The sequence below is a fragment of the Chionomys nivalis genome, chromosome 5 (assembly GCF_950005125.1).
Source record: "Chionomys nivalis chromosome 5, mChiNiv1.1, whole genome shotgun sequence".
Taxonomy (NCBI): Eukaryota; Metazoa; Chordata; class Mammalia; order Rodentia; family Cricetidae; genus Chionomys; species Chionomys nivalis.
The window spans coordinates 80,962,132-80,988,749 of record NC_080090.1 but is presented as its reverse complement, the minus strand read 5'-3'; the positions used below and the strand labels follow the sequence as shown (position 1 = coordinate 80,988,749).

General features: G+C 37.3%; 1 protein-coding gene across 1 annotated transcript in view; it reads right to left on the bottom strand.

Annotated features, from left to right (window-relative positions):
- Positions 1 to 221: 221 nt before the first annotated feature.
- Positions 222 to 26,618, bottom strand: part of Ptprc (protein tyrosine phosphatase receptor type C) — a 110,893-nt gene continuing 84,496 nt past the window's right edge. Inside the window, exons 15-30 of the mRNA XM_057770215.1 lie at positions 26,421 to 26,530; positions 25,601 to 25,691; positions 25,434 to 25,510; positions 18,689 to 18,725; positions 18,500 to 18,597; positions 17,753 to 17,878; positions 16,058 to 16,215; positions 15,431 to 15,566; positions 13,464 to 13,613; positions 9,385 to 9,475; positions 7,635 to 7,768; positions 5,871 to 6,005; positions 4,376 to 4,498; positions 3,984 to 4,159; positions 3,102 to 3,237; positions 222 to 1,800 (exon numbers count right to left, since the gene is read on the bottom strand). Coding sequence (XP_057626198.1) covers positions 1,534 to 1,800; positions 3,102 to 3,237; positions 3,984 to 4,159; positions 4,376 to 4,498; positions 5,871 to 6,005; positions 7,635 to 7,768; positions 9,385 to 9,475; positions 13,464 to 13,613; positions 15,431 to 15,566; positions 16,058 to 16,215; positions 17,753 to 17,878; positions 18,500 to 18,597; positions 18,689 to 18,725; positions 25,434 to 25,510; positions 25,601 to 25,691; positions 26,421 to 26,530 — 2,045 coding nt within the window. The 3' untranslated portion in view covers positions 222 to 1,533. The remainder of the gene's footprint in view (positions 1,801 to 3,101; positions 3,238 to 3,983; positions 4,160 to 4,375; positions 4,499 to 5,870; positions 6,006 to 7,634; positions 7,769 to 9,384; positions 9,476 to 13,463; positions 13,614 to 15,430; positions 15,567 to 16,057; positions 16,216 to 17,752; positions 17,879 to 18,499; positions 18,598 to 18,688; positions 18,726 to 25,433; positions 25,511 to 25,600; positions 25,692 to 26,420; positions 26,531 to 26,618) is intronic.

The window sequence follows — 26,618 nt, the reverse complement described above, 5'->3', positions numbered from 1 at the left end:
GCTAATTTCGTGGGATTCATTAAAGAAATAATTTGAACGCAAAATAAAACTAGCTGTACAGACACGGATGATGTGTATTTCAGCCACTTTGAAGAACCAGACAAGGGATGCCAGGAGCAGAAAAACAAATTAAAGGCAGTAACACTTGACGTATTCATCTGGTACAAGAGTCACCAATGGTGCTGTTTCCATTATGCATGAGAAAATTATTATTGAAGGGATTTTAGAACCTATAGAATTAACATAAACCAAATTCAGATATTTTTTAAAGAATTGGGACCAGAGAAAGTATTTTGAAAGTTGTGTTTTGATTGCATTAAACAAATTTTAATAGGCACATACGTATTTCACAGATGAACATGCAACAAACTTCATATAAACAAGGAAGGTAATAGTTGAAATTTTACTATGGTTATCAATATTATTTCTTGGTAAGAGTAAACTAAACATTTACAAAATTCAAAATAGATGCGCTTTAATGAAAGTCAAAGATGGCCTTAAACATGGGAAATATGCACATTCTATCTTGTTTCTCAGGAATACTGAATTCCCTAAGATACCTGTGTGAGGTCTGATAAGTAAATGATCAGTGCAAACAAGTTTTCATGCTCCTGTTTTTATTTTGTGTGTTTTAAAACATATATTGTATTTGTTTCAAGACAACTATTTAGGTTCAGTCATAACCTGTATACATATGATCAAGAGCATCAAGTAATAATTTTCATTTGTTTTGTAGGCAACAGCCCATTTACAAAGTTCTATTTCCTACATGTATACAATATTAGGTTCTCTTGAGATTTTTATGTTTGATTAAATATTCTTTAACAGATAGTGATGAAATGACAGTACGTGGAGCATGAATTCTCAAATGTTAATTTAGTTAACTTCCCTGCAGCAGCTATACACACCCATAGCACTCTTATGTACTCTTCCATATCGCCAGAAATAGCTTTCTAAACTACAACAGTATCAAATAGAACAAGGAGGACATCTTGAAGTCATTTCAGAAATGCACACATTGGTATTCTTATAGTACCATCAACACACTCTCTTGGTGTCTTAAAAAATGGATCCTTCAAGCAAATTAATAGTCTAGATATAAATGTATAGTTTCTTTAGGGGAAAATGGCAATGTTTCTCACGAGCGTTTAGAATGGCTTGAAAGCACACACTCTCTCTAATGTCATGTAGCTGCCACACAGTCACTTACACTTACACATGCACACACACATCCCCTCTCACACATACCCACACCATACACACTCACTCACAAACACACAGATACACTCACTCATACTCACACATACACACTCACACACACTCACACATACACACATTCTTGCTAAATGATAGATACATCTTTAAAATAAGCATAAAACTGTACAAAACATTTTGACAAAACTTAAATATTTTTCTACAGTGGCAAGGTTGGACACAGATTCCATGAACCACTGCTTAGCCATTTTCTTTCATTCATTCTAGAAAAATGGAAACAACTAATTTGAGATTGAGTTGTCCGATTTGAGCCCTTGCCTACGAAGTTAGAGTTGGGCTCGCAGGACCGTTGGCAGAATGTTCCGGCTCCTCCGTACTGTTGGCGGGCTCAGAAGCTCCCACAGCTCTGCTGCCTTCCTGGGTTTTATTCAGAGCACCACCAGGATGGACACAGTTAGCATCCTGCTTGACTTCACCCACTTCGTTATGAAATTCAATTTTGTCTTGGCTGCTGGTTTTCTTCACTTGTCCATTCTGGGCAGGATAGGTGCTGGCGATGACATCATAGAGAAACTGGTATTGCTCCTGATGAAAGAAAGCATCAAAAATGTTCTTATGTCTGGAAGAAACATGCAAGCACTGTCTCCTCTGAAAAGTCGAGATGACAGGAAATTTTCGGCTGTGTTTTTACCAGGCGCTTGCTATCTGACTTCCCATTCTGTGGAATCAGAGGAGGGGTGGGTACCTGGTGAAAAACAGCAAATAGGGGGCTCTCTCCACTACACCTCAGGGGGTGACTGAGCCCTAGCCTCTGCATGATGTTGTTTTCATGCCCATGCTCCTAGCTAATGTGCCCACGTCATTTATGAATTCTAATAGGAATCGCTTCATTCAAGACACTTGCTGAAATCCCCACAAAGTTCCCCTTTTCACCTTTGTATACTTTTTATGTCAATATAATTATTTAATTATTTAATATTACCAGTCTTTGGGTTTCTTTACAGCCAATACACTTCTCAGGTATTCAAATACTTTTTAAAATCTATATGTGTAAACTCAATGTACATGAAAACTTTGTATATTTAAGTGAGAAATTATATTGCGAATAGTTACTGAATTGCTATGTTCAACTCTGGTTACCATCGCAGCCAGAGGATACACTGTTTGCATACATGTAACACATACTGTTTCCCATTGTATACACTTTTCCCAGTACAAATTGCATGCGTCTTAATTCTGGGCTGGCCTCAGGATTGTGTTGGTTGGAAGCCATATCATGATAGTTCTAGGCCTAGACTTCAAGAGGTGGTGCACCCCTTTCTGCTTATGCTCTCAATGTTCTGCCATTTTGTAAGCTTGAGTTAGCCTTCTGCATGTAGCAACTGGCTACTCATTCCTGCTGTCAAAGGTAAATGCAGGCACTTGACAATTTACTGGTGGCAGAGATTATTTTAGGCCGACAAGATCTAAGTGGATACATCAGCTGACAGCAGACATGAACCTGGGTCTCATTGGATAACCCTGGGGAACTTAGCAGATCAATAGAATATCTCTAAAATGCCGTGATGTTATTGAAGTCTAAATTTGGGGTTGGTTTGTTATACAAGACTAGTTGGTAAATGACTAAAGGAAGGAAAAATAAACAGAGTGGTTATTTAATGGTGTAACTAAATAACCAGTCACAACATATTGCTGACAAACTCTAATAAGGTCATATTTATATTAATTATCCTTCATTGTGGTTTAGAATGTAAAAATAAATTGGAAAATAGAAAAAAAACGAAGAAGAGAATGGAAGCAATGAAAATGTGAATAGAGGAGAGGAGAAGGCAAAGCGTCCACAGGGAAACACAGAGGACTTGAAAGCGACATCACTGGACACTTACATAGGTGCCCACCATCCCTGGCCGCGCTTTGCGAAGAGATTTTACCACTTGGAAAACATCAACCACTTCTTCTGTTTCTGCACTTTCCAAGAGATTGAACAAAGCACAAAACAACCCCGTCTGCTGGGATCCATCTCTGCCAAAAGAACAAGAGATTTTTTTAAGTAGAAAATGAAATAATTCAACATTTTAAAGAAAAAAATGCTATTAACATACACCCTGAGAGATGGGAATGTTTTTATTTCACATCTACTAAAGGCATCTTTCTTTAATTTTTTTAAGGGCCAAATTAGTTTCTATGTATGCATTTGTTCTCTGACTCCTTCATACATGACATGGGCTACACACACACGCACACACACAATTTTGTTAAACTTTAAAGTTAATAGCTTAAAGTATGTTTTCTTGCAATGGAATATTGCTTCTGTACACTGTAGAGATGTATCACTCTCATTGGTTAATAAAAAGCTGACAGGTTGGTAGCTGGATAAAAAGCTAGGTAGGCATTTGAGGGCAGACTTATCCACTGCATGACTGTGACATTGCTGATTCTGTCATTTCATGAGACATAGATTTGACATTAAAAATATACTTTCTTCTGTTCAGTGCTTTGTATCTTTAAACCCACTTTTAGTAATGTCTTGGCAATAGAGAATCAAAGATTATATGAAATGATATTAAACAGCTACAAGTCTAGAGTAACTGCTTTTACAACCTTCATTATTTATAATATTATTGTAGGTGTAATGCAGGTGATTGACACAGGGGGAATTGCTTCGTGGGAATTGTCACCAGTCACACAGTTTGCCTATCAGGAGAATAGAATTCAATAGAAATAAAGAAGCCTGCCAACTTTAGAGTACATCCTGCCAGCCCTCCTACCTGCAGTGGACTAGGATTGGTGTGTGCTTATGATACTTCACCCCTTCAGGGCAACCCTTGGGAAGCTTCTGCTTGAGGTTCTGAATCATAGACACCAGTTCTTTAGGTTCTGAAGGAAGCTCTTCCCCACTCCATGTGGTGCACTGGTACTGGTACACCGTTCTGGGCTCCTTCCTCTGCAATCAGAGGTGAAGGGAACATTAATGCAAAGGAAGGTCAGTCCAGTTTCTCCTTTGACAGTTGCATTTTTTTTCACAGTTGCTTTCATTCAGATAACTTTCAGCTTTTATTCAGAACCATTATCTAGGCAGTGGCCTTGATGGCATCAAATGTTAAGCTTGCTATCAGACTAATTACATCATAAGTAAATATGTTCAAAAGTATTTACAGACCTTAGAATGTCTCAGTTCGAACACGCGGATAGTGTAGGCTGAGGATTTGCTGGTATCTTTGATCACCACTTCCATGTCTCCATACGTCTGCTTTCCTTCTCCCCAGTACTGAGCACAGACTTCCTGGATAAAAACAGAACATGACTTACCAGGTTCTTCACAGATCTTGGGTTTTCTCTCTAAGGCATCCAGAACCCTTTCTCTCTTCTTACCTCTTTTCTTATTAAATGGAAATGAATGTTTTCTAAAACTGAAACCTTTATACGAATCTAAAATCTACTTTAAGTCCAGTGAAGATCCTTTCACTGAACGGTGTTTGGTTTGGAGGGATTAAAGAAATCTAAGGGTAGCTTTCTCGTCTCTGGAAGAGGTGCTTGGGATTTGTCCCACATTTTAAAGCCCGATTATCTAACCTCTTCAAAAAGTTATAGAATGAGCTGACATCAGCTGGACCCTTCCAACAACTTGGGCCCCACTCTTCTCCATTGGTCTTTGAGAACAGAGTTTGTGTTGCTCAAAGACTTTACCCAGAATCTTGATGACCAACTCTTTGAGAAGCTACATTAAGCCAACACCTAAGTAAATAAAGGATCCAACTGGAGAACAAAGAACCAAAGGTCTCTGCATACAAACATCCCATAATTGCTGACGAAGCACATGGTCACTGACAGAAGACAAAGGTAGAGGGAGGGAGCAGGCGTTGGAGAGAAATGGAGAGAGTGAGAGATGAAAGTTGGGGACAGAGAAGACAGAGAAAAGGGGACTGAGCAGAAAGGATCTGTAGATGAACGAAGTAAAAGAAAATGGGGGAAATGAAGGCAGAGACAGTAATGAGTCGTGGTGCCTTCTTGTAAGGATTTTACTAAATAAGCCTCATCACATGTCAGAACTAAAATTCTATCACATGATCTACCACTGGGGAATTTTATTGGTGTCTCTAGGTTCTAAGAAAATACCAAACATATGTCACATGGTTTAAGTAAAATGCAAAAGTACATGATGTGTTTACCCCCAATTACATAATTTTATGGCAACAATATCATGGAGAAATGAAGAAGGAAGGATATAGCTGAAGATTTCAAAAGGTTTTGTCTTTCTAGAAGAATGGGGTTAGGAGGGGCAAAGGAGCATCATTTGGGAACAAAGGATGTTTGCATATTAAAAATGCCAGATAGTAAAAGCTCTGCACATAAATGCACTTGTCAGGAGCAGAAAGTGGATTTTACCATATAAATATAAGACAAATATGCAAAGGTATAACCTTCCACCACGTAGGTTCTCTCCTCTCCATGCCCAGGGATTGAGAAAAATGTCAGAACCCACATGTAAGATAATGGAGCCAACCTGACAAAGGGCCCAAAAACAGTAGTGCATTGGACTGTGTCACAGAGGGATCAAAACATAGAGAACACAGCAATAAACAAGGAATCCAAGAATGGAGAATGACGTGACATAGTCTAGGGTTTTCTAACATGATGATCTCCAAAGTACAAACCTGGCCTCCATTTGTTAACTCTGTCAACATCACAATGACCTTGACCTTCCTTTGGAATACCATCTGCCAGAAGTCACCAACAGTCTCTTTAAGTGGCCCCTGAGTGGCGATCATCAGTTCTGGTTTCCAGTAACTCTAAAATTCACAAAAGGTGGGAATTGGTTAGTGCTGCCGTCAAAAACAGATTTGTAAACCAAATGATACCAAATTTTGAAAAATAGCTGATTTGGTATCATTGCCATTTATAGAAAGTTATGACTCTCAAGTCCAGGAAAAAATGCAGCATCTCTTCATAAAACAGCTAATAATGTGAAATTACAGTTACAATATACAATGCTAAAAATAATTTTTCTTTGAAAAAATTTTCTCTCCAGGACAGGCTCCAAAAGCCACAGAGAAACCCTGTCTTGAAAAAACAAAAAACAAAAAACAAACAAAAAAAAAGAAAAATTTTTTCTCCATTAGTTATTTAATTATGAAGATGAATTAACATAAGCTTTTAAAATTATTTTATCATTCATCTATTCACTTGTGACATAGCATGATGTGATATAGCATAGCATAATTAACTTAATACTCACAAAAGTGTGAGCTGCAGGAAGATCTAGAGAAGAAATAAATCCAACTGAATATTTAAGTCTTTACTGGATCTCTTATTTAGTTTTTTTGGTTTAGCTGTTGTTTCCCAAAAAGGTGTATGATATAAAGCCATATGAGAGACTTTCAAAATGCTGGCATGTAACTATCAAGACTAATAAGCTCAGCGCTGGGGTGGGTCTATCAATAATAAATAACTAATGCTAGTTATCACTGTATCAGTCTACCAATAATAAATAACTAATGCTAGTTATCACTGTATCAGTCTACCAATAATAAATAACTAATGCTAGTTATCACTGTATCAGTCTACCAAGAATAAATAACTAATGCTAGTTATCACTGTATCAGTCTATCAATAATAAATAACTAATGCTAGTTATCATTGTATCAGTCTACCAATAATAAATAACTAATGCTAGTTATCACTGTATCAGTCTACCAATAATAAATAACTAATGCTGTTATCACTGTATCAGTCTACCAATAATAAATAACTAATGCTAGTTATCCCTGTATCAGTCTACCAATAATAAATAACTAATGCTAGTTATCAGTGTATCATCCTACAAATTTGTTTTGCTGATTTGAGTAACTAGTGCCTTCTAGTAATTACATTTATTCTAATATTATTTTTAAAATTAGTATGCCATTATGTCTGATATAGAATAAGCAATAGCATTTCTTTGTCCCGAAAGAGCTGATAAAATTTGAACCCTTTTGCTTCACTTGATATGTTTAAAATGGTATCACCAGGTATAAGTTTTGTGCCTCTGAATATGTGGTTATCTCCGAGCTCATCAGCTGTGTATAATACTGCCTAAGAAATGGCCCTAATGACAGACAGAATCTCAAAGGGTCAGATCCTGGTCTGGAAGTGCAGGTACCCACCATTACAAAGGATACAGTGATGTATTTTCTGGAGTGTAGGTACCCACCATTACAAAGGATGCAGTGATGTATTTTCTGGAGTGTAGGTACCCACCATTACAAACGATGCATTGATGTACTTGCTGGAGTGTAGGTACCCAACTTGGATGCATTGATGTACTTGCTGGAGTATAGGTACCCACCTTTACAAAGGATGCATTGATGTACTTGCTGGAGTGTAGGTACCCACCATTACAAAGGATGCAGTGATGTTTTTGCTGCAGTGTAGGTACTCACCATTACAAACGATGCATTGATGTACTTGCTGGTTTCCTCCGAGTCACTGTCATCATCAGAAGACTCCTCGGACTCAGGCTCGCTCTCTTTGCTCATCTCCAGCTCGTGCTTCAGTGGCACTCTGTTAAAGTCATCTATGGAAAAACAAAAAGTAGCAAGTAGTCCCAGAAAAGTAGGCGGGACTGAGGACAGAGATCACCTATGGAGAATGCTTTCAGCATGAACACAATCCGGGACTCAATCAAAAACTCAAATGAAAAGGAAACAAATTTCTGACTGACAGACTCATAGAAATGAAAAGGAAATGCAGAATTAATTGTACTGGTTTAATGGCAATCAGAGTCTAATCATTAAGTCATTCAATACTTAATAATTAGAATTAGTTTCAGAAGTCTAAAAATGAAGGAAGTACCTCCCAAAGATTTCAATAATAAAAGCACAGGTCATATGTAGTGACATTTCATTTGTATTTGTTTAGAGAGTAAAACAGCCGCACTGATCAGCCTTACAGACCAGGCAGTGGTGACACACATGTTTAATCCCAGTAGCCACACTAGTTTGCCACAGAAACCAGGTAGTAGTGGTGCACGCCTTTATTCCCAGAACTAGATAGGAATATAAAACAGGAGGAGGCGGCATTTCTCACACACAGTCTCATTCTGAGATTCCTGGAGGCAGGATTGCCATTTAGGACTGAGGTAGAAGTAAGAGCTGGTGGCTAGCTGTTTTGCTTTTCTGACCTTCAGGTTGAACCCCAATTTCTATCTCTGGGTTTTTATTAATTGTGCTACAGTCATGAGAAATAGCATCATTATTCTCCAATTGATTGTTCAGGGTTTGATATGCACACTTTTGTTGTGCATGGACTATCACTGTTCTGGTTACTACAACTTAAAACTTAATATCTTAGACTTTTGTTTTCAATATCATTTAATTAACTTTAAATTAACAATGTTTCCTAAGTACATTTTTTAGATTAATTACCATTTAGCTTTATTTAGTACTAAATCATCGCTTGTTACTCAATATTTTAAATTGGTAAAAAAAATCCAGCTGATGTATTTATCTACATTATTATTGATTCCATATTTTAACTGTATTAACAAGGACTTCTACAGAAATTAACTAGGTCAGCCATATGTTGATTTGATTTATCTGGATGTCTTGTTTATTAGCTTGGCTTATATTTCACTGGTGCTAATTTTGGTATAGGCAGCTGGATACAGCCAAAGCAGCACCAGGTGTGATCCTGTCAATAAGCTTAAATAGAATTAAAGCTTAAAAATTGTTTCTAGTTCAATGTGGGAAATTTAGCGATGACAATTTATTGAACATTTCCACCTTTTTTCAACCTTTCAGATATCAGTGGTAAGGAAAACAGATGACTGTTAAAATATCTGCTGTTTGGTGATTACCTTGACATATACTAAAGACAAAATAAAACTAACAAAGGAGAATAATCCTTTTGCTTTGTCCCAGCTCAGAGGCTTTATCTTCTTATAACTAACCTATTTCTGTTTTATTTTTTATCAAGTGGGGGGGGAGCTGTTAGGGGTAGAAAACACACTTCATACTGTCCGTCTTCTGATGTTCACTGAAAATATTGGGATCCAAATAATCTGCTAAAACTAAATTTTTAGATAGCCCACAAACCTCTTATTGATCTTCAATCAAGTGTATGCTGTACACTAAATAAGTCCAAACATGGCTTAACTTTATCTGATGCAAGATAGAAAAGTAAATTACATACATGGAACAACATTAGAATTCCTGTTTTTCTTTTTATTTTCGTCTTGATTTCCAATGTGCTGTGTCCTCCAGCTCCTGTATGAAGGAAGTCTCTAAGAAAAACAAACAACAATCCTCCATTAAAACTTAAATATTTCCATAATTATTGTAGCCTAGATATCACTCAAAGATGAGAACTTCATCAATGACTATGAAATGTATGTAACTCCCCACGGGTGAACGTTTTTAAATTTGACGCTGAAACTTTCCTTTGTATTGTTCACATATGTAGTAGCTTTGACATATTGAAGTGGGACTGAAAAGTGACATTTGTACCCAATAGAATCTGCTTCTTAGTTAAGAGATGCCTTATCACAAGATAATATAGCTTGTTCTTCCATCAGACAAAACCACAAAATACAGATTTTTATTAATATCCATCATGCAATAGCAAATTATTTTATATGAACAGGTATGGGTAAAAAAGAAAGGTACCCAAAGGATACCATATCCATTTGGAGACAGAGCAAGGATAGAACAATTCAAACTCATTTGAAAAATTGTCATTTGAAAAGAGATGCTTACACAAAGAGAGCCTTCATAGCAGTGTATCTCAGCTATGCTATCTAGAGGAGTATTTTCCTAATCTCAGCCATGGAGTCATACAGAGACAGTTGCAGTTGTTATCTAAGAGGTTCAGGCTATATCTCCAGCTGGTCAAAAGACCTGACATTGTCCTTGTGACACTAGGTTTTCAGGCATGAAAGATGCAAGGGTGTGGATGTTAAAGAATTTTTCAGTAAGGTTCCAAAAGCCACTGAAGCCATTCAATGTGTATCCAGGTTAGATGCCCTACATGGAACTCTGGAATGATCTGGGTGTGGAGTTGCGAGGGTGTAACCTAAGTTGCAGTGGGTACTTCAGTATATTGAAGACTCCTGACATGTGTGCCATTTGCCAAGTGGGGCAGTGGCTAAAGTGCCTGTGATCGAACCCTGAGGTCAACCTCTTCTATTATGCTTTCTCCTCCATAATGGACTAAGCCATCAAACCATGAGCCAAATTAAACCTTTTTTCCTTTCCTCCCTCCTGCTTTGTCTAACTCTAAGTGGTCGTTTTTATTGGTACCTGGTCACAGCAAGAAAAAAATATAAGTAACATAGAAAACCAGTTATGTTGAAAACACCATATCATGTTGTGAGTGGCCACTCAACAGCCACTCTCCTCGCGTGGTAAGAACCTCGTTTTCTAAGAGGAACTGATGGATTGTCTTCCAATAGTGAGGTATGAAGGATTGTTTACTCTTCAGTCTCTGATTCTTTCAAGGGCCCACAAACCCAAGTCTCTCATTGAAGTTGACAGTGTACAGGGCAGTATAGTACAAGCTAGGTGAAGAGGCTACTGATGAAGAGGCCACTGACATTTCATAGTGGAATAAATAAGGGCAGGGTCCCAGGCTCAACTGCAGGTGATCTTGGATAAAGTTAGAGTATATAGGAAATGGAAGATTATTTGAAAAGGGGCCCCATGATGCAGCTTCCTTGAGGTCATTATCTATGATGGTGGAGGGTTTTGCACTGATTCATTTAGTTGGAGACATCTATATTATTTAGCCCTTTACTTGTCCTCTGCAAGTAAGCCCAGTAGACGTACTAGTTCCTTGGATTGAACTCGTATAGAATTGTGACTTGGGTTTCTTGTTGGGTGTCCTAACTGGGATGAACAGAAGTCTGTTCATGTTTCCACAAGAAAAGTCAATGCAACACTGTGGTATCTCTGCAAATCCCTTTCTCTCAAAGTTCTGATGTACATGATCTATCTTCAGTGAGAATGTATCCTGATCCCCTTCTCCCAACAGTTTTTTTCTTTCCTTTTTATACCAAGGAGATATTACTTGATACCACCAAGAAACTGAATCATCACTAATCTTAAATTTCTTTGCCTCATATTTTGAATAACAATTGCATATTCTCTTTGCTCCCTGCTTCTGTTTATACCAATTTCATCCTCACAAAACCCAAAGAATTTAACTTTCTGTCTTTCCCTTGTATTATAGTACTCACTGTTCACCATTATTCACTCAGAGGCATCAGCTACAAATTCCGAGATCATCCGACCTCACTATTTTTTGATCTGGTGATTAATGGACTCTCTTCCATAAGATGATCATCTCCTTGGTCAAACCAGCATTGATGAAATAATGTACAAAGTCTTGTTGTAGCTTGATGCTTTGTTCTCACCCCTGGGATCCTTCTTTCTACTTCTCACCCATCCAGTTTCACTGCTGCACCTTTGTCTATTTGGTCACACGCATGACATCATGTCTAAACTATGACTCGAACCATTCATGTTACTGAAAATTACTCTTCTTCCTAGTCATTTATTCTAGCAACTTCCTCCTAGATATTTGTGGGTTTTTTTTCAAAGTCTTTCATATACTTTTCTTAACACTTTCCTTCTTGTTTACACGTGACCTCTTCATATGTCATCATCCACTGCTGTAGACATTCATTTGCAAAGATCATCAACTCCTTTGATGTTTTACTTTTACATAACCATTTTTCAGATCTATATGGGTTTACACAGCCTCTATCCCCAGAGAACTCAATCAAAATCATGGAATTATTCTCTTTCAATTCATGGCCATAAACATCAGATGATCACACAATAACTTCTGACAATTTTATTATCTTTGAAGTAACTATTTTTTATTCTTTCTTCCTCCCCAAGTATTAAGATCTATTTTGCCTTTCTTCTCCTGATTTCCTTCAATTCTCCACTGATGATTTTGATTTATAATTCCTCCATAAATTAAAAGCAATTGGGGATGAAATAATGTAACAACATTCAGTTTGATATGATTATCATGTGTAGTAGACATATTTTGGAACATCCTACTATTTCCCACAAACATGTACAATTATGTGTCAATTAAGCATCTTCAATATATTACCAAAGAAAAGATACTGATAGAATATTTACTTCCACTTTTCGACACCCCATCACCACATTTACCAGCCACTCTGCATCTCTGTCCTCATTCTCTTCTGCTTGCTTGTCTCCAGTCTCTAGATTCTGCTTGGATTGAGTAAGGTCTCCAGGTCACTTCTAGAGACCCCCACATCCACTTACAAGCACTTTGACTGTTGTACCTATAAATGTCCTTAATACCCAGCAGAAATTCAATCATATATGTTCAGCAAAAAGTGAGTCCTTCTTTCTTTTAGTGAATATGCATACAAGTGTTTTCCTTGACTATACCAGCATCATTAGACAAAAAGTATTCATGTGTGAGCCTTTGTGGGCTTGTGGTCAGTCAATCAGCTCAAAGGAAAGGAAGTAATGCTAAATCTCTCTGATGTTCAGTCTCGTGCTGTGACTGCTGGTCCCCCAGAATCGGGAAGACGGTAGAACTTGGAACCATTAGATGCTGGCCCCATCCTCCAAGCTCAGCCCCATTTTTATCCAAATGGTCATGTGGTCTGCATCTGATAAAAACATATCCCTTCTCTTATGAAAGTAAATGTCTCAGTAAGCTGGAAATTACAGGTGGAAGGGATAAATTCACACCGCTTTTGATGATGAAGTTGCTTAAGAATGGCTATGTCAACACATTGAAATCACAGCAAGCTACATGTCCAGTTAGCTTTCAGACAACCACTTAATAAAGAAGTGGAGACACACAGACGTAGCTTTTATGTTCTGTCTACCTGCTCCAGCCAGTTCAACTTCCTAATCAGTTGTAAAGTCTTCTAATTATTTCCTTTCAAAACCAAAACCAGATGTAGTGTTTAAAGGTAGGATGTTGTATTTACATGGCCGGTGGCAGGCCATTCTGTGGCTGTCGTGAATATTTTGAAATTCTTCATCTAAGCTTAGTGAAACAAGAGTGTTAGTTGTAAACTCAGCCTTCAGGATTTAAACAAGCCTCTTACATAACTGGTTATAAATTTAGATATTTTTTTAAAAAAACTCTCAGAGTCTTAGCTTCCTCATCTGTGCTCCACTGGTTTGTAGTCAAATAATCAGCAAGGACTTCAAGAACAGGCGACATTCTGCAAAGCTGCTTATAACCATTGACAATGCTGTGACGACTGCTACCTGAAATTCAGCCTCCAGAGGAGAGGGATCACTGGGTGGATCTTTCTTCTTCATGTTCTGTAGGCATGAATGTAACTCAGACAAGTTCACTTCTGTTTCTCCAAACTGATTGTATTCCACTAAGGCCTGATGGATCAAGATGTACTGTGCCTGCAAGAAGCAAAGAACAGCACACACAATTAACATGTACTATAGAAGCCTCTGTGTCATTAATTCAGAATTTCCACATTGGGAAGCTGTGTGATAAAAGAATATTGATATTTGTAGCATACAGTCTTGAAATGGACTCTCACAATTTTCTAGACTATGAATAAACTGCATTTAAAGCTAAAATTCCAGAAAAAAAAGCTTTGCAAATAGATTATCAAATGTATGTGGCCTTCATTTTATGCCTAGATTTTTTATTGACTCATAGTCCATTACTTCATTCAGTTACTAATATTGAGATTGAAATGAATATTATTCAAAATTATAATAATTTTCAGTCAGAAAAGTAGGTTGATATCCTATAGAACTTATTCTTCAAAGTTAGCATTTCTCTTCAATGAATTAAACTACTTAAGATCTAGTATGTCAAACTTAAGTTTAGCAATTCTAAACATTTTTGTTATCTCATTTGAGTTCTTTTTTGTTTGTTTGTTTTTGTTTAAGAAAAATATATAATTCTGATAAGCCTTATAATCTGTCATCTCTAGTTTGACATGTGTTTTGACTGATTATTTTCTGGGTATCACTTATTTTTATAAATCTGCCCTCTTGTCTATTTATCTACAAACACATAAATACATGTACTTCACTGATATTGGTTCCCCTGTGGTATCCATCTCTGTATCGAACCACATAGAGAAATACACACTGGATCATTCTCTCCAACACCACAAGTCATTGGCTGTGATTTTTCCATTCCCCACTATCGGTATTTAGATTATTTCCAATATTTTGTTATTCTAACTATCCTAAATCCAAGGATCATTCCTGTACCTGTTTCTGGTTATGACCATTTACACAGGCAAATTTCTACTGTTGCCACATAGACATTTGCAATAAAAACTATCACTTCCAGTTAGCAAATGTCATGTCTCATACACACAATATGTCTAAGTGCTTCAACTTATACTTTCTTTGTGGCGGCGTAAGTGAATGTAGAAAGATTATAAAAATATATACAGCTTAAATAAGGAAATAGACTTACAGGACCACAGGTTCCCGCGGAGAACAGGAAAGGCAAAGCAAAAAAGGGGCTGCTGGGATCACGCCCGGCAGATTTATCAGTAAACATTAGCCCGAGGCGAACACGCCCCCAATGGGTGGAGCTATATCCCTACATTTCTTTTTACCCATTTTTTGTAGTTGTTATATAAGATAATTACTGACTTTATCTCAGTACTATTTCCATTTTATAGATAGTTGATCTGATACATAGAAAGATTAAAAGAAATCCAATAGTATATAAAATAAGCAATTCAGGGCCTCTATTTGAATTTCTGAACTCAAGTCCAAAGAGCCAGGTTCTTGCAGGGTGTGGTGGTTCCTAACTGTTAGCCTAGCACTTGGGAAGCTGAGACAGGAGTTCTGCAACAAATTCAAGATCAGGTAGCTGTACAGTGAGATCCTGTGTGGATAAACAAACAAAACAGATGCTCGAAACCCATATACTATTCTGTCTGCTCAATGTTATGAAAAGCTACGAACACTGTTTCCTCTTTTTTATCATGTTCAGGCATGTAAATGATTTCACTATTTTGGGAATATCTTAAGCTTATATTGCTTGCATGGTATGTTTCAACACAAGTACAAAGTGATTCTGGTAGAGATGAGCTCATTTTAGTTCTCAGTAGTTAAAATATCTTCTTTCTCCAGTGTTTGAAGTTATAATGATATGGATTTCTTTTACAACCCCAATCCTCATCCTTGAATATTTAGTCATCAAACAATAATAAACCTACTCATGAAAAGTTTGACTTTACCTCCACTTGTACCATGAGGCACCTCTGTCGCCTTAGCTTGACGACATAGCCGTAAACATCCACTTTGCCCTCTGCTTCCAAGCCTTCTAGCATGGCATCAATTCCGATGTAGGTTCCTGTGCGCCCAACACCAGCACTAAAGGAACAAGCAGAAAAGTGAGGTGAGAGGTATACCAGATGACTCAGTGAGTAAAAGAGCCCCACTGACAAGACTGACATGAGTTTGATCCTTAAATTCCACTTAAAGGTGGAAGGAGAGAACTGCCTCCCATCCATAAAGCTGCCCTCTATTTGAACACACACACACACACACAATTTTTTAAAAGGAATAAAAATGTAACCCATGTTCACAAGGAGGAAGAGGAGCCGCCATCAAGGGTAGGCAATAAGGCAAATGTCATCTTAAAAATGATTTACATATTTACATTCAGGTCCTTGCTATTTATTTCATAAATCATAACATCAGTTTATGCCCCCACAATTATAAAATGTTAGTTTACAAGAACAGCTGTTTGAGAAATGGATCTTAGTAGATTGTCGACAAAACAGCACTAGCCAATCCATGTCCCTAGCTGCCCAACAGAAAGGTCGCACAGAACCACAGGGTCTCTCCCTGCCAGTCCTTACCTGCAGTGCACCACGATGGGGCCGCTGAAGAAATTGCTGAATGCATTAACCCTCCGTCGAAGTTTGAGGAGCAGGTGGGGGTCTTCAGGAACCCCGTGATCTGGCCAGCTGGTAAACTGAATGTGTGTCACATCTCTTCCAGTGGCTTTTTCTTTTTTCTGGTCAAGAGATGATGCATTCTTTGAGATGTCTTCTTTGAAAGCAAACTCAAGCGGATAAGTATGGAAAAAAAGAGGACCTGTGCAATAGGCTCCTCGTGTAAGTACCACCAAACCTTTGCCTCACACATTCTCTTCTGTGCTTTTCCAATTTCCTGCCCCATGAGAAGTCACGCTAGACTCACATGCCCTACCCAGTCAACGAGTGATGAGCAGAGCCAAGAAGAGGAAGGAAAGTGGAAACTTCTCAGACTTTCTATCCTACGATATCAAAGTTAAAATTAATAAAATAAAATATAACGAGAGACTAGAAAAGGTAGTGGAGAGGTGGAGGTGGATGTTTCGAAACTAAGCAAACACTATCCTCACAGCCTATTTGGCTTCCTGGCAAACAGGACTATTTCACACATTCAGAAAGTATAATTAGTTACTTGATTTGCATTCTGTTCTGTAGATTATCACACAGAGAATTATTCACTTTCAAAAGATAGATAATAAAAAAGTTTGCTTGTAAGTTTCCAATAGAAATTATAAAACTCCATTGAGATAGATATCAGCTAGGCATCAACCCCTAAACAGCTCCTCCATATATATACAATGGGGACCTTTTTCAAGCATGCATTTTTCTATTGGCAATAAGTAGGATTGTTTATCCCCAAGAGCAGAGCAAGAAGGCTGTAGGAGAAATAGCTAGCAAACCTGTACTTTTGGTTTTTGTTTTACCCAAGATGAATCTGAACTTTGCACAAACAAAGTTAAACTCAAATAAGAAATGCACGTTTAAATTGAACTATTAAAATATACATGATAAATTAACGTGTGTTTGTTACATTCAGAATGGTTCACCATTACTATCTAATAAAAAAACATTGTTGTGACTGTAAAATAAAAGTCTAAACCTTTCTGACTTTCCATTTTGACAACTCAGCCTAAGGCAACTACTAATCTATTTTCTGCATTTATAGTTTCCTCTATCTGGAAATTTCCTGAAAATAGAATTACATAATAAGAGATGACCTCCATTTCAACTCTTTCCAAGGCCATGCTGACCTCATTCTTTGCTGAACTGAATACTATCTAACTCTCTCTTTCTCCTTTTCTCTCTCTCTCTCCTTTTCTCTCTCTCTCTCCTGTATAGTTGTAACTTAGTGCTTCTCAAAATGCTCATACCATATGTCATTTATTTAAAATATTTTTTTCATAATGCATACAGACTATTGACAAGCAGGATTGTTTGTTTTTCCACTTAATAACCTCGTCACCGACTCAGAGCATCTTGCGGACCCTCTTGTTACTGCTTCAGAGGTCCAGCATGGCAGGTACTTGTGATTCTTGTAGACAAGCAATGCATCAATCAGCAATCTGAATTCTATCCTGTCAGTTTTCGTGGCTATTTCAACCTGGCTCTTTCTCCTAAAGATCATTAAAAATAATTTTTCCCATATGTGTTTTTTAGCTCTTCACGTATAATATTCCTTAGCTGCACTTTTATAAAATGTCATGCCAAGCCAAAAGTTACATAATGAAAGACACCCACATGTGTGATGTTCAGCTTCTGAATGATGTAATCGGGACATATTTTGTGCTCGATGATCTTTACCACGACATCTCTGAAAGCCCGGGTGCCTTCCTCCATGCATGGCCAGTACTCTGCACACTTGTTCTGTGGTTTTAAAAAAAAAGTCACTCATGACTCCAAACTATCATAAAACAGTTTCTGCTTACTCCTAAAACATCGACAATCAAAAATCTATTCAACTGATATTCCCCCAAGTATTTGCAAATTATTTTAATAACATGCACTTTGAGCTGAAATGTATTCTATTTCGCACTAGGGTTTCTGGATGGGTTTGTCTTAGCCAATTAGCAGAAGGACAATCTGCCCGGCCATCAACATCTATTAAAGAAGACTGCAAAAAATCATTAGCAAAAGATGGTCACTTTCAGACTCTGGTTTTCACCTCTCTCAACACTGTGTTATGTGGGTGTCCACTGTCTACCCAAGGTCAGTTTGCTGTGATCATTCACAAATAGTTGTGAAGTTGGCACGTTGCAATGTACAAAACTTATCAATTAAAGCCTCAAAAACCAATGCACTTTACTATTACACACACACACACACACACACACACACAATTTGTATACAGATTTAGGTTTTCTACCTGGATGAAAATGTAGATAAAATGTTAACAAAGTTAAAACAGAGAATTATCTGTATTACTCATATGAGATGCAGCTTAGCATTTTTTTGCCAAGTTCCAACCTCAGCCTTTGGGGCTCTTACCCTGTTTCCTTCTTCACATCGTGTGACCATGACAATAACTGTGGCTTTTTGTTCCCAGATCATCCTCCAGAAGTCATCAACCGTTTCATCCCGGGGTCCTAGAAATTAAGTACAAGTTACAAGATGCTTTCTTAAAGATGCTGCAAAACCAGTTTCCAGGAATAACTCCAGGATTTGGAAATAAATTACCTTGTGCAGCAATGTATTTTCTTGGTTCTTTGAAGCCCTAATCAAAACACACAAAGAAAAGAGAGCATTTATAGAAAACCTGTTCATGCAAAACTCTGAATCACAAGAAGTTGGCATGGCTCTATCGTGGTTGGGAACACATCTGGCCATTTCCAAGCATAGTAAGGAGCATTCAATGATACAGAGCAGGTTAGTTAGCAATTGCAAACAGCATGCCTGACCTGCATATATGTTTGCCACCATTTATAATTAGACTTCCTCTCCTCTGAGGTGATGAGGAATTAGCAAGATGAGTCCAGACTTTCCCTGTTTATAAACTGCCTGCCCCACAGTATCCTCTGCTATTTAAACCTTTTTACCAGTCATGGAGTTCTTTTTCAGAATTTTACTCAATTTCTGGCAATAAATTCCCCAGGGAACACACCTACACTTTGACATATTAACTATTGCTGGAACATGCCTCGGATTCTCTGGGGTCCTTTCATATCATTCCAGATATGAAAAATAAAAATATTCATTATCTGTAATGACTGCTTTCTCTGCTCCACTGACTAAGACAAGGAGGCAGTACAGACACAGATAAAATATGCTAATTCCTTGCAAAATACTCTCAACCACTTTACATTTACCTTGGTAAATAGGGAAATTCCGTAAGAAGAGTTAGTGTTGCCATTGCTTGAAATTTTGCCCATCAGGTATATGAATCCTCATTTAATTTAGTAAGTCTCATGATAGCATCAGTCATGTGCATTTATTCATAAAGTCCAGACTGGGTAGCTACAGTTTGTCAAGAGCCTACGTAGGAGCTGACAAGATCTGCTTTCCGGACGGTTGGAGCTCAGTTAGAGAAACATAGTTATAGCTCAATCCTATCATTAGCATATATATTTGAACAGAATATGTAGACTATTCATTTTTAAAGCCTACCTAAAACCTCACAAAATCTCTAACATTGCCATATCTGCTCGGAGTTACATTCCTTTGAAAGAGAAGACACTTGGAAAATAAACTTGTGTACTCAAAAAAAAAAAAAAAAAAAAAAAACCTTGGTCACCGTAATTGTTGTGACTGCAGAGATCACTTGCCAAAATCAGTTAAAATGAAGGTGACCAATGACCAATGACTAACTTATTTTGGGAACCACCATTCACATGTGAAAGTGTTGCTTACTACTGGAAACAAGCTTTACAGAGAACATAAGAATAAGAGTTTATATTATGAAGATCATTCACACGTTCAGGAAAAATGTATCAACTCAGTTAGATACCAGGGCAAGTTTTTAAGAAAGAATAAAAAATATTAGGTATCAAACATATTTGATGAGAGACAGGTATCTTCAGAGACCACCTGGGGATGCAATCCCAGTCCTGATTCTAGAAAAACTGGAACTATGTTACCATGTGTTGTGGGAGTTGAACCATCCCTGCATCTCTGAGATAAAGCCAACTTGATCATGTGGATGATGGTTCTGATGTGTTCTTGGATTTGATTTGCCAGTATTTTATTTAGCATTTTTGCATCAATGTTCATGAATAGGATTGGTCTATAATTCTCTTTCTTAGTAATGTCTTTCTGTGGTTTGGGTATCAGGGTAATTGTAGCCTCATAAAAAAAAAGTTTGGCAATGTTCCTTTTGTTTCTATTGTGTAGAATAGTTTGAGGAGTATTGGTATTAGTTCTTCTTTGAAAATCTTGTAGAATTCTGAACTGAAACCATCTGGTCCTGGACTTTTTTTGGTTGGGAGACTTTTAATGACTGTTTCTATTTCTTCAGCAATTATAGATATGTTTAATTTGCTTAGCTGGTCTTGATTTAATTTTGGCAAGTGATATTTATCCAGAAAATTGTCCATTTCCTTAAGTTTTACAGTTTTGTAGAGTACAGGTTTTCAAAATATGACCTGATGATTTTCTGTATATCTTCCATGTCTGTTGTTATGTCACTCTTTTCATTTCGGATTTTGTTAATTTGGATATTCTCTCTCTGCTTTTTGGTTTATTTAATTAATATATGGAAATCACTGAAGATGATGACTGATAAACAGCAAATGCATTTAGCAAGATGCAGTATGTTACCCAATAGCCATAATCACTTATTTGAATGACTTAACCCTGGAAACTGACTTTATTAATGATGAAAACACAGATGTCAAGGGTATGTGTATTTATGAGTGATTTATATATATAAAGTCTGGGAATAAGAATTTGATCAACTACACATAAATCTGTATAAGAGAATAAACGAATTCAGATATATTCCCAGACTTTATACTTGCCTGGAGTCCTAAAATGTGCATTTAAATGAAAGTGGTGTCTTTGCAGATCTGGGAGTTAATATGATGTCATAGGGTGCAATGACCAGTGTCCATATGAGTGAAAGGGGTGGGTTATGAAAATACGGGAGCTGAAACAGGCAAGAAGAACATGAGGTTTATGCAGAGACTAGAGAGAGACAGTCATTAGTGAGCAGAAACAAGAATAGATAGAAGCCTCCAGAAGCCAAAGGTGGCCAAACAGGATTTTTCTCCCAGAGAACTTGAGTGAACATGGCTCTACTGGTACCTTGCTTTGAAAATTTTAAGTTCAGGAACTCAGAGAACAGAATTATGTTATTTTCCCGGTACTAATTTGTAATATTTTCTAATTTGTAATATTTTCTTATGCCAGATCTCAGAAGTGAATATATATGTGTGTGTGTGTGTGTACCCACATATGTAAAAGAAACATTACTAAAGCTTAAATCACACATCAAACCCCACACATTAATAGTAGGAAACATAAACACCCCTCTCTCAACAATGAGCAGGTCAACCAGATAGAAACTTAACAGAGAAAGAAGAGAACTAGCAGATGTAATGACTCAAATGAACTTAACAGACATCTACAGAGTATTCCACCCAAAAGAATATATCTTTTTCTCAGCACCCCATGGAACCTTCTCTAAAATTGACCCCATACTCAGGAACAAAGCAAACCCCAACAGATACCCAAAAAAATGGAATAACCCCCTGTATCCAATCAGATCACCATTGTTTAGAGTTAGAATTTAACACCAACACTAAATGCAGAAAGTCTACAAACTAATGAAAATTAATCAGTGGTCAATTGAACCAACCCTGGGTCAAGGAAGAAAGAAAGAAAGAAATTAAAAACTTTCTAGAATTAAATGACAATGAAGACACAATGTACTCAAACCTATGGGATACTATGAAAGCAGTGCTAAGAGGAAAGTTCATAACTAAGGTCCTACATAAAAAAGTAAAGAAATCTCACTCTAGTGACTTAATAGATCTGAATGAAAGAAGTCAAACTTTTGCTATTTGCAGATGATATGATAGGATATATAAGTGACCCCAAAAACTCTATCAGGGAACTCTTACAGTTGAAAAATACTTTTAGTAATGCTGTAATGTACAAGATCAATTCAAAAAATTCAATAGCCGTTCTATATACCAAAGATAAAGAAGATGAGAAAGAAATCAGAGAAACATCACCCTTCACAATAGCCACAAATAACATAAAATATCTTGGGTAATAGTAACTAAAGAAGTGAAAGGCCTGTTCAACAAGAACTTTAAGTCTTTGAAGAAAGAAATTGGATAAGTTGCTAGAAAACGGAAAGATCTCCCATGCTCTTGGATAGGTAGGATCAACATAATAAAAATTCCTACCAAAAGCAATCAATAGATTTAATGCAATCCCCATCAAAATTCCAACACAATTCTTCACAGACCTTGAAAGATCAATAAACTAGTTATATGGAATCACAGAAAAACATAGGATAGCCAAAACAACCCTGAAACTTATCTAAAGCACTAAAGGAACTTCCAGAGGATTCACAATCCCTGACATCAAACTCTATTATAGAGCTACAGTAATGAAAACAGCTTGGTATTGGCATAAAAACAAAGATGTTGACCAAAGAAATCAAATCGAAGACCTGGATATTAATCCACACACCTATGAACACCTGATTTTTGACAAAGAAGTTAAAATTATACAATGGAAAAAGACAGCATCTTCAAATGGTGCTGGCATAACTGAATGTCAACATGTAGATAAATGGAAAAGATTCATATCTATATTCATGAACAAAACACAAGTCCAAATGTACTAAAGACCTCAATACAAATCCTACCACACTGAACCTGACAGAAGAGAAACTGGGAAGGAGCCTTCAATACATGGGTACAGGTGACTACTTCCTAAATATAACACCAGTAACACAGACAATGAGAGCAACAAAAATAAATAAATGGGACCTCTTGAAACTGAGAAGCTTCTGTAAAGCAAAGGACACATTCAATAAGACAAAAAAAAAAAAGACAGCCGACTGAATGAGAAAATATCTTTATCAACCTTACATCAGACAGAGGGCTGATCTCCAAAATATATGAAGAACTCAAGAAATTAGACATCAAAATACCAGATAATCCAATTTTAAAAATGAGGTACAGAACTAAACAGAGAATTCTCAATATAAGAATCTCAAATAGCCCAAAGACACTTAAATAAATGTTCCACATCCTTAGCCATCAGGGAAATCCAATTCAAAACAATTCTAAGACACCATCTTATGCCAGTCAGAATGGTTAATATAAAAACACCAACGATAGTTTATGCTGGAGAGAATGTGAAGTAAGGGGAATACACCTCCATTGGTGGTGGGAATGCAAACTTGAAAATTCACTCTGGAACTCAGTTTGGCAGTTTCTCAGAAAATTGGGGATCAACCTACTTCACTATATATATATATATATATATATATATATATATATATATATATATATATATATTACAACAATATCACTCTTGGGAATATACCCAAGGTATGCCCAATCATATTACAAGGACATCTGTTCAACTATATTCATAACAACATTATTTGTAATAATCAGAACCTGGAAACAACCTAGAAATCCCTCAACCAAACAATGGATAAAGAAAATGTGGTACATTTACACAATGGAGTACTATTCAGCAATAAAAAACAATATCTTAAAATTTGCAAGGAAATGGATGGAACTAGAAAAAAAAATCCTGAGTGAGCTAACCCAGACCAAGAAAGACAAACCTGGTATGTACTCACTTATAAGTGGATACTATCTGTAAAGCAAAAGATAACGAGCCTATAGTCCATGAGCCTAGAGAAGCTAAGTAACAAGGTGAACCCTAAGAAAAACATATATGGATCCACCTGTGAAGGGGAAATAGACAGGATCTCCTGACAAAATTGGGAGCATGGGGGTGGGAAGAGAAGGGAGGTGGGAATGGAGGAGGAGGGAGAGGAAGAGAATTTGAGGGAATGCAACAGTTGAGATGGAAGAGGGACAGAGATGGAGAGCATGGAAAGAGATATTTTGATTGAGGGAGACATTGTGGGGCTGGCAAGAAACCTGGCACTAGAGAAATTCCCAAGAATCCACAAGGATGACCCCAGCTAAGACTCTAAGCAATTGAGGAGAGGGTGCCTGAACTGGCCTTGCCCTGTAGTCAGATTGATGAGTATCTCAAATATCACCATAGAACCTTCATCCTGCAACTGATAGAAATGGAGGCAGGTACCAAGAGCAGAGCGCTGGGCTGAGCTCCCAAAGTCCAGTTTGAAGAGGGGGAGGAATGAGAGTATGAGCAGAGAGGTCTGGATCATGATGGAGACATCAAGCAGTTTGCCTGAGCTGCTGGGAGCGCACCAACTCTGGCCAGACAGGGAAGAAACCAGCATAGGACCAAACTGAACCCTCTGAGTGTGAATGACAGATGTATGGTTGGGGCAGACTGCTGGGCCACTGGTAGTGGCTCAAGGATTTATCACTGCTTGTACTGGCTTTTTGGGAACCCATTCTTTTTGGATGGATACCTTGCTCAACCTAGATACAGTAGGGAGGACCTTGGACCTTCTCCAAAGCAGTGTGCCTTGCCCTCTCTGGGGTGTCAGGGTGGAAGAAGGGGAGAAAATAGGAACTGGTATTTGTGTGTAAAATGAAGAAAAGATGACTTGTTTTCTTTAAAAAAATAAATAAAAATAAAAAAGAAACTATGAATCCATGAGGACTCACCTGATAGAAGAAAAACTGGGTAGAGAGGGTAAGGAGATGTTCTCAGCAATACATATGGGTTTCCCTATTGTGTAAAATTCTTTAGCTCACAGGAAGCATGCTTAATTGAAAATTATATAAGCCAAATTTGTAAGTGTTTTAATAAATTCTGTCTAAATATTTTCAGTTTGAATAACTACACAGGAGATGAGCAACATCAGTGGAGAAAGCGGCTACTGACGTGCCTTGTAGAACAGAAGTACAACAGTTTGGGGTCAAGCAGACCTGAACTGCAACTCAGTTAAAGCCTTTACTGATTTCATTAGTCTCTTAATAACTAAAGAACCTGGGCTTCCCATCCTCATCTATCTAGAGGGCATAGTGTGCTCAGATGAAGAAATGCAGAGTTCTTATGAGAAATGTGTGCAGAGAGTTTAACGCACAGCAAAGAGCAGGTTTTAATCTTCGCTAAGAAGAAGCACTATTTACTTCTAGCACCAGCAAGCATATACGTAACTATTTTTGCAAACATTAATGTTTTTGTTGTAGGTGTCAGTGATGTTACAGGTTTAACTAAAAATATTTCTAAGAACTTCCCTAAAGTTTTCCAGAAACAGTGGAGGAACTCAAAGGAACACATACATACAAAGAAAATGAACATTTCCAGCAGCCAAAAGAGGCTATAAGGTAACAGCATATTTACTCACGTCAATGTAGCTGGCATTTATGTAGGTGGACCCTGCATCTCCATTTATTTCAGAGAGTTCAACACGGTTATAATCATCTGTTTAAAGAAAAGAACACTTCAATATTGAAATACTGAGTAGTCACGCTGTGTCAGCGTACAGAAGCTCAGTTCCCTATGTGCACTCACAGGGAAGGATGTCAACATAACGGTTCTTATTCTGGTTGTGGGGCTTCCGAGCATCTTTGATAGAAAACTTGCTGAATACCCGTGGAATGCTCTGAAAGACACAAGGATTCTTGGGGTTACAGAAGATTCCAAAAAGAAGAAGGAGAAGGAGGAAGAAGAAGGAGATGAAAATAGAGGGAGGAAGGGAGGGAGGGAGGGAGGGAGGGAGGGAGGGAGGGAGGGAGGGAGGGAGGGAGGGAGGGAGGGAAGGATGTTAAGTTAGTTTCTCCTTTGCCAGTTGTCACTGGAGCTAAATGAGGTAATTTATAAATATATCCTTTCTACTGACAAACATGCTAAATAAAGTAGCTGAAATTAATTTTATTATGTATTTTTCAAAAAGCCCACATCCACATCTTTCCTATAAAATTAATGACAGAAAAATTAAATTCAAAATAATTTCAGAAAAATATCTTAATCCTACATTAAAAATATACAATAATCAATGTGACACTCAAAACTTTAGTTCATGACTGATCATTAGATAGCCATATAGAACGTAAGAGCAAAATGAGCTCAATATGTTTCATGACAGGACTTCATAATCAGTTACAATGCACTAAAACATTATACTATGATATTTACTAGGTTTATATTGTGAATGACCTTGCACCCTTAATGAGTCTCTCATCTGTAAATATTTCAGTAACATATGCCTGTATTGTATTGCTGTGTTCTGTGGATAAATTATTAAGGCAAATGGTTGTGCAAATATACTTAACATGTAATTATCTTTATGACTATGTGGAATTTCTTATCCTGTAATAGTGGTGACACATACCTGAAATTCAGCCAGAAAAAGTCTTCCCTCATCAGCAATCTTTCTTTTATATGTTTCCAACAAAACGTCAGCATGAATTGGCTCCACATCCATCAGTTGCTTTTCCTCATCTATAAACAAGTTAGATTCAAGACCAGTGTTGTGTCTGTCTCTCAGATATGCGTACATTAATAGAATTTACAGCTTGAACTTAATCCT